Consider the following 9,139-nt stretch of genomic DNA (forward strand, 5'->3'; position numbering starts at 1 on the left):
AGAGGTCTGACAAGGTAGAACGAACGACATTGCCCAAGAATCAGGGTGAAGGGTCATGTGAATGGTGGACAGCCGTACATGCCCCTTGTTGTCAGGTATGCTTGCATCTACAAGTAAGAGCAGCTACGCCCTGAGCCAGCATCACTTCAGGAAGTGCATGGGATGCTGTATAAAACCAGAAATTTCAGAGGCTCCTGGAAGCAGTATCTTTTTTTAAACGATTTATTATCCATCTCAGTGTTTTGTCTGCATGTATATTTTGTGTGAGGGTGTTAGACCCTGGAGTTGCAGACAGTTGTGAGCTGCCATATGGGTGCTGGTATTTGAACCTGGGTCTTCCGGAAGAGCAATCGGTGCTCTTAACCGCTGAGCCACCTCTCCAGCCCCAGCAGTATCTTTTTGAACTTAGTATTATCTTCAGAATTTAGCATGCTATCAAAGAAAAATACAAGCATTTAAGTGTTTAAAGATGTGGAATTTGAAACAGTAACATACACTTCGATTATGAATTGCAAAGTAAATACTGTACTATTTAGGATAATACTTTGCAAAGAAATCTCTCTAATTCATTCATGCTGCTTTAAACCAACCTTGGAAATTGGTTAATGTCCCTGGTGGCCTAGAAGCAGAGCACCAGGAGGAGGGAAACTGTACAGCTTGCTGCAGATGAAAAACCAGTAACCCCAGGCTGAGCGTCTCCACCGGCTCTGCTAGGCAGCTTGCAAGACAGTTCTTTGCATTCTAGTGTCTGTCACCAGATGTCTGCCTGCTCTTGGCCTGGTAATAATGGGGACAGGAGCACCCAGAATGGACAGAGGCTATGAGCGCACCGTGAACACTGGAACCACACTGTCACATGGTCACACTACTCTTGGGATGCTTTTCTGTGTTAGTGCCATTTCCTGCCAAACACCATGCTACCCTCAGTTTGACAGGGACAAAGAAGGAAAGAGCCAGCACTTTGGATTATGTGTCTAGGTCATGCTTAGACACAGATTTATATTCCTCTCAGATATTCTCAGTGAGACTAGATCTCTTTACACAGCAGGGGACAGTAAGCTTTCACAACCTTGATTTCTTTTCTAAAATACCTGGTCTATGGGTGGTGTGATGGCCTGGTGGGTGAATGCCGTTCAAGCCTGGTGGCCTGAGTGTGGTTCCTGGATCAAAGGATGGAAGGAGAGAATCAGCTATCAGAAGCCATCCTCTGACTTCCACTTGCATACTTCCCCTCCACACAGAGACACGCAGAGAGAGACAGACCGACACACACACAGATCGTACATATGCTAATAACAAAGATTTAAAAAATTGAAATAACTGGGCTGAATTGTGCTGTTACCGGCAAACGCCCTTGCAGACTTGGAGTCCCATAAATGACAATGTGACCTTGTGCTGCTGACCTGTCACCCCACCTAGCATGGTATGACAGACAAAGCATAACGCCAGAAATAGCCCTGGAAAAAATAATACATGGAGCCTGCACAGAGCTCACAGCAGACACGGTCATCTCATTCAAAGGAAATAATGCTCACATCAAAGGCTTTAGGATTGCAAATTTACATCTGATTCATTTCACCAATTTACATTTACAGTAGGTTTTCATGTATGTAGGATACACAAGGCAAAAGGGCATCTGTGAGAAGCACAGGCACACACATTGCTAGTCAGAAGCACAATTGCTTCCTTCCCCAGATTGCTCAGGCTAAGACTTCTGATGCTCATGGATGTTTGCTATTTATTCACTCCAGCATGGCCTGAAGCTGGAGCACAGTACTTAACTCAAGCATCACTGCTGAAGAGCTTCAGGCTCTGGGTCCTTGTGCCAGGCCCAGGCACGCAAATCAAAGGCACTAAGCGCCTCCAGGTTTGTTTTAACGGAAGCGGGCATGCCTTGACTGGGTACCACTGCCTTTCAGATCTTTATCGTTGTTATCCCTGAGCATCTCCTGGCTATGTGGATACTCTACTAGAATACTATCTCTTGCACAAATTTCACAGCCCAGTGAACCATGATTCTCTGTTTTCCACAGTGCTTTGTTCTTCATTTCTTAAAAATCTGGACAAAGTATTAAGAGAATGTTCTAGTAACTTTGTCATGGTCACTAATGGAGTCAAAGACAAGAAAAACACGGTTTGCTTAATTTATTTATGCACTAGCAGTGACCCTCAAAGTTGGGAGTTATGCTTCTGACTCCCACAGAACAAAATGGTCCTTTAAGCAGGAAAGAGACTTCTTTAAATACTACCCATCAACTACCTCCATTGTAATGATTCTGACCCCACGGAATCAGATGCTATTAGAACACAGTGGCATCACTACAAACATTTCTTCCCATCTATCAACATACCACTCAGGATGCTGGGCAGTTAACTTCTGTGCACAACCACTGGGTCCTTACCTAGTGTAGCTGGGTTCATCAGTGTGCTAAGGAGTTTTAAGAAGAAATACTGATACAATGGTACAGCACTGGTCAGCTGGTTGATTGCAGGCAAGTAAGATAGAGGACCTCACGAACTGACTTCAGAGTGGATCTGGGCTAAAGGACTTCGTCTACTGACAAAAGGTTCACGTTTTTCGGCTTTGTGCAGCATGAGCATGATGTCATGGAAAAGGGATGATGGCTCAAATCCTACTCTTCACTACCAGCTGGGTAACTGACCAGAGGAATCGGTGTTAAATCAACCGTGTCTGGAGTTTGCAGTGGTGGTGACAATGCAAGGGACACAAATGACAGTGGCTAATTAACAAACACAGCATCGGTACATGAAGGCAACTGGGGGCAGACCTGTTATATGCATTTGTATGATTTTACTGAGGAAGTAATCTCCTTATAAGTAAATACAACTTTGTTTCACCCCAGTGTCAGTGGGGCAGGAGACATGAGCTCAGAGTCTTCATGGAAAGGGAGAATGGTGCTGGACAGACACCTCAACAAAGCAGCCCACTAACGGTCTCAAGGTCCATGAATGACGGGGCCAACAACATGGACTCCTGGGGGCTTGGTTCTTTGTAGGTAATACAAACAAACAGGATGAGAGGCTCTCATGACTCTTTTAGCTCTCATCCCTATGATCCTAACTCACAAATACATAGCAGTTATATTGAGGCTAACCCTGGAAAAATGGTCTCCTTAGTATGCAAAGACCAAGACACTCAACAAAGAAACTGGTTGTGAACTTTACTATTCATACCATGTGTGCTGTAGGGAAATTACCTTATTTTTTGGAAAACTTTTGTTTTTGGTACTACTGTAATCTTATAATTGAAAAATATTATAATCTTATTTTCAAGGGTTTTTAATTATACAATAAAACTCCAGCTGAGTTGAAATTAAGCATGCAAGTCCAAAGAATTTTGTGTTCTGGACAAAATTTTTTAAGACCACTGAGGCAGTTTAAAAGCAGAAATAAAATACTGGGGGAAAATGCCACAGGCAGCAAGGGATGTGTGCAGAAGCCTAAATGCAAACCCCCGTGTCGGAGCTGCTTAGCCAAGCTGGGTCACACGGTACTGGCACTCCTGAACCCCCAGGCTCTCACGGGCAGGAATCCACCAATAAACTGGCGTTTTCTGCACACAATGGAAGTCCCACAGCTCCAGAGCATGGGAATGTGACGAGAGGTTGGTTCTGTAGTGACAGAGCAGTAACTCTACAGCGTGGACGTAGCTGGCAGTGAGGGTTGTCAACGCTATGAACACAAGTCTCTGGTTTTCTATGTGTTCCAGATGTGGGATCTGAGGGGAATCTGCCAGTCTCCTGATCACAAGGAATCACTCCCCAAAACAACTCTGGGGTGGGACTCTTTAGCCAGAGCCCACGACGAGGAGTCCACTTTTCACCCGTGTGTCATGTTTCCCTGCTGCGTGTCAACCATCACCATTCTAAACGCTTCCAGTACACTCTAGGAATCTGACAATTTAGCCCTCAGAACAACGGTCACCATTGCTCACCATGTGATGACTGTGTGCTTTGTCCTGTAGGCCTACTGTGATATGGACACGAGTGGAGGTGGGTGGACAGTCATCCAGCACCGGGAAGACGGTACCGTTGATTTCCAGAGAACGTGGAAAGAATATAAAGAGGTAAGGAGGCGTCCTAAGCCACCATGAAAAAATACTTTCCCCCAAAGTAACTGAAATATAATACGAAGCACCCCAGGCAAGCTGCTCTGTTGGAGGCTTAATGTCTTAACGGCATAATTAATTAATAATTAATGGCAGAAACATCACTATTATAGTTACATCCCAGGGTGCCTAGCTGAGTGTTACAATTATATCTCTGCTCATGGTCATGTCAGTGGCTTTAAATATTCTAACAGCAGTTTCCTTCTGAGAACAGCTCAGTTCCTTAAATTTGACTTTTTTAAAAATTTATTTTTATTTTATGTTCATTTGTGTTTTCTCTACATGCATGTCTGTGTAAGGGTGTCAGAAACCCTGGGACTGTAGTTACAGATATGTGTAAGCAGCCATGTGGGAACCTGGGTCCTTTGGAAGAGCAGCTAGTACTCTTAACCACTGAGCTATCTCTCCAGGCCTAAACTTGACCTTTAAAAATCTATTTGCTGAGCCAGGCAGTGGTGGTGCACACCATTAATCCCAGTACTCAGGAGGCAGAGGCAGGCGGTTCTCTGTGAGTTTGAGGCCAGCCTGATTTACAAAGCAAGTTCCAGGATAGGCTCCAAAGCCACAGAGAAACCCTGTCTTGAAAAAACCAACATCAAAAATCTATTTCCTGAGCTGGGGATATGACCCATGCATAAAATACTTGTTATGTAAGTGTGGTTACCTAAGTTTGAATCCTCAGAACCCATACAGAGCTTGAACATGGTGACCTTCACCTGTAACCCCATGCCAAAAGGAGAAACAAAGACACATGAGTCCCCAGAACCCAGTGGCCAGCTAGCCTTGTATGTGCAGTGGTGAATGAGACACAGGTGGAAGGCTAGAGCTAACACCCGAGGTGTTGGTGACTTCCACAAACACACTTTGGTACACATTCACCCCATTCTCTGTTTCTCTGTCTCTCTCTTTCAAAATTAATTAAAATCGTCCCTGTGTATAAGACCTTACATTTCTAGTAGGGAGTAGCATCTTACATTTCTAGTAGGGAGTAGCATCTGCTGACCGTACCATAAGCAGATGGATTCCAGACACAAAGAAGAACCAGCAGGCTAACTGAAGTGCTCTTGGCCGCAGGGGTTCGGGAGCCCTCTGGGAGAGTACTGGCTGGGGAACGAGTTTGTCTCACAGCTGACCAACAGGCAGCGCTATGTGCTTAAGATCCAGCTAAAGGACTGGGAAGGCAACGAGGCACACTCGCTGTATGAGCACTTCTACCTCTCCAGTGAAGAGCTCAACTACAGGTGAGTAAGCTGTCACTGAGAAAAATCCAGAAACTAAGAGCCACGCTCATCCAAACACGATGCAGAACTGTTCCGTATTGCACTGCTCTCTCTTAGAGGTGCTGCACTGCTCCCTTTAAAAACTCTAGCAATATAACTCCCTAGTGTTGCACTTGTCTAGCATGGGCAAGACCCACAATTCAGTTCCTAGGAGACAGATGAGAGATAGACAGGCAGAGGACAGACTTCTAACCGTGGTCAAACAACATGCAGGAAACTGTGAGGGTGGTTTTGTAGCTGTTGCTTTCCTGTGTGTGCATGGCAGACAGCAAGCAATTAAGAGCCCCATGTAGAATTAGGGAGCACAAAATAGCCTTTTGATATGTATTTTGTATAACAGCAGACATACTGTTTTCTTCCCAAAGGTATTAACTTAGACCCCCCTCCCCCTTTCTGAAGTTTAAACAGTTGTGTTCAATTCCAAATTAAAGAGCAGAAAGCACACCTAAGTCCCGGTGCCTCCTTAGTGGCTCATTCCCCCCTAGCCCCCCATCTGACAACAGTAACCAAATGCTCCAAGGGCATGGGCAGCCCTGACTACACACTCTGCTGTAAAGCATGGGTAGGAGATCAGCAAGGATGACCAGAGCCACGCATGAGGTTGTGGCGTCAGTGTGTACAGCGTGCTCTCAAATCCAGGTTCCACAGGGGTGTTGGGCAGGAAGGGTGGGATGGTAGCACCAAAGAAACAGATGGAAGCACAGCTGAGGACAGGCATCCCAAGAATGCGGGCACCTGTTGCCTGTGTTCTTCACAGAGCACGTAGCAAAGCTACTGAAGCCACAGAGGGTGAGTGACGCACAACAGGCACTCCACAAACAAAGCCATGGCCCACAGTGCCACCTCCACGTCAGTGGCGCCCAAGCCTGTGGAGAGGAAGCCTGACTACGACGTCCTTGGCTGGTGTCCTGCGGAGGTCACAGTGGACAGCACAGGGAAGCCGGCTCAGAGTCTGGGGCCTGACCTGAGAGCTACGTGCTGCCCAGAGCAGCCTGCTATTTACAGACAGTGGGTGAGGATTCAGAAGCTGTTTTCAAAACAGACCAGGCCTAATGTGACTTTGGAACCGTTGGGGAGGCACTCAGTGACCTTCTAGCACAGCTCAGGCTTCTCTGGAGCAGGGAGATGAATGGGACGAGATGCACTGTCCCTGTCCCCAGCACGTCGCACCTGACCGCAGAGCCTAGCAGTCACGATCCCGAGACACACGTGCTCTTCATTGTGCTAACTCCAAACTAAACATTTCCTCCACTGGCAGCAGCTAGGAATCTACAATAGAGGAATTAACTTTTTTAAAGATGAAAGAAACACAGAAATGAAGAATTAGCTTGTTTACATAAGGAGATTTTACTAAATGGGTCAGCACCCTTGCACACTGACATAATAAAAATATGTTAAGCTGAGGTTCCTTTGGAAATGCAAACACAGTTTGAATATGCTATTTGAAAAGAAAACCCGCTGGTTTTGAGGCTTAATTTATTTGGAAATGTAAAACAAATACTCTATAAAAAACTCGCTACAGTGATTAGCAGGACGATAACATGGTAGGTGGAGCATGATACAACTTAGAGTGACTGAGGCACACACCTGACTGTGCTTCTCGCCAACGAGAAAAGGCAGAAAATTGAAAGTGTATAAGAAAGGGGTATGTAGCAATTGGATAATTAGTTGGTGGGCCTGCCTGACATCCCTCCCACCCCCCGCGCCACCCCAGGATTTATGGAGCCCAAGCTGGTCTTGAACTTTCTATGTAGCCAAGGATGACCTCAAACTCCATATCCTCCAGCCTCCACCTTTAAATGCTAGGATTACAGGCATGGGCACTGTCATGGCCAGTTCATGGCTGTCCTTAATAACAGTTTTGAAAGAATGCTTGTATCTGGTAGGCTTCCAAAGGATTTAAAATTGAACAACCTTTCAAATAGAGACTAATAAAAATAGCTTTCTTTCTTATATTACTTGCCTTTGGGGGACACTTAATGAGTCCCCTGAGCATTGACCTTTCAAAGAAGACAAGAGACTGAAAAGGAAGACAAGCCTTAAGGGGGGGCTGCTGCGGGGTAGCACATATCCGGCCTGCCTAGGCTTAAGGAGAAGGACCGGAAAGAAACGTGTTTCAGAATCCCAAATACCAAAGAGCTAGGATTCCACACACTGCATCCGGTGTCCTGGGTCTGCCATGAGCACTCACTGTATATACCTGTGGCAGAGCCCTGGACAGTGGTCCCTCCTCTCTGCCTGTCCCCACATGAGATTCTGACAACTGAATCCCGAGGTGCTTGTTGGGAAGGGCAGAAAGTTTTACAAAGAAGAGTACATTTAGGGGCTCAAAGGACACTTCCTGGTCACCACTGCAGGGATTCCCCTTATGGCGCAGATCCTCTTCTGTCTAGATCTCATCATGTCATGGCGTTTAGCATGCTCGTTTCCTAGAGCTGGGCACTGGCATGCCAGGGCACCAATATGACATCCTTGCAGCCTCACTACCATGTGAAACTCAGCTCTGGCCTGTCGTGCACCCTCTGCCCACAGGCAGTTTGCAACAGTGATATAATAGTCTACAGAACTGTATGCTCTAACTGGGCATGCTGTACATGTCTAAGTCCAGCACTTGGGAGGTTTAGGCAGGGGACTGCCACAAGTTCAAGGTCAATTTGGACTGTACAGTGAGTTCTAGGCCATCGTGAGCTATAGTGTGCAACCCTGTCTCAAAACCAAAACATTAAACAAACAAATGATTACGTTTGTCCTTTTTCTTAGACTTCCCTTGTTGGCACAGGTGCCTGCTGCCAGCCACACTTTGGCTATGATCAGGTGTCTGAGCACTGACACTGACTCCCTTCCTAACAGAGAACAGTTTATTATACCAGTGTTCAGAATCAAGGCAAAGCAGCTGCAAGGATTTACTTTCTATAGGGCACCGGAGATCTATCCCAAACTCAAGACCCACTCTATATCTCCTAGTCTCTCCATCCTAACTCCCACCCGTTCGGAACACAGAGAGGGTATCCGGGCATTCCAGCAATCCAGAACCCATTCCACAGGGACTGTGGTTAGGGGTCTGTAGGGACATCGCTCTGTGCTGCTGCAGTCCCCCCTCGCCCCCGCACCCCACAACTGCTTCTGTTTATCTGGAGGCACTAGGAAAATGAATACAAAGCCCCACCAATCCCTGCTGATACTGATGCAGCAATGTGTTGAAGTCGTCACGAAAACATCCCTCTTGGTCGGAGGGTTTGATGATAAGTTGGTTCCTGTTTATACCAGTGCAAAATATTTTGTACAGAGTAGGCACTGGAGTGCACTAGCCGGCCGGAGTGCCTTCTGTAGAATGGAATTCTTCACCATGAGAAATTTTCCACTACGGTGAATCAACAACCCCAGCCAGTGACAGTTTTTATTTTTTCCTTTGCACGTTCCAGGATTCACCTTACGGGACTTACAGGCACCGCAGGCAAAATAAGCAGCATCAGCCAGCCAGGAAGTGATTTTAGCACAAAGGATTCGGACAACGACAAATGCATCTGCAAGTGTTCCCAGATGCTCACGGGAGGTAGGCGACTCTTCCTATTTGTGTTGGCGAGGAGCAACTGCAGAGCCTAGCAGGCTGGCCGTGTGGCGCTCAGGCTGGCATGGGGGCAGTGGCCTTACTCTCATGAGAAGACATGCTAGCTGGATGTCAGTACACTTACTCTCATGAGAAGACATGCTAGCTGGATGTCAGTACACT

The 9,139-nt window shown here is 46.4% G+C and overlaps 2 protein-coding genes across 2 annotated transcripts in view; one reads left to right on the plus strand and one right to left on the minus strand.

Moving 5' to 3' along the window:
* The window catches only part of Angpt2 (angiopoietin 2), a 49,855-nt gene that overhangs the window by 37,490 nt on the left and 3,226 nt on the right, over positions 1 to 9,139 (plus strand). Inside the window, exons 6-8 of the mRNA XM_005366227.2 lie at positions 3,986 to 4,087; positions 5,204 to 5,370; positions 8,832 to 8,962. Coding sequence (XP_005366284.1) covers positions 3,986 to 4,087; positions 5,204 to 5,370; positions 8,832 to 8,962 — 400 coding nt within the window. The remainder of the gene's footprint in view (positions 1 to 3,985; positions 4,088 to 5,203; positions 5,371 to 8,831; positions 8,963 to 9,139) is intronic.
* Mcph1 (microcephalin 1) overlaps positions 1 to 9,139 on the minus strand; it is a 124,524-nt gene that overhangs the window by 23,616 nt on the left and 91,769 nt on the right. The gene's annotated exons all lie outside the window — the stretch shown is intronic.

Source organism: Microtus ochrogaster, unplaced genomic scaffold, assembly GCF_000317375.1.
Source record: "Microtus ochrogaster isolate Prairie Vole_2 unplaced genomic scaffold, MicOch1.0 UNK7, whole genome shotgun sequence".
Lineage (NCBI taxonomy): Eukaryota > Metazoa > Chordata > Mammalia > Rodentia > Cricetidae > Microtus > Microtus ochrogaster.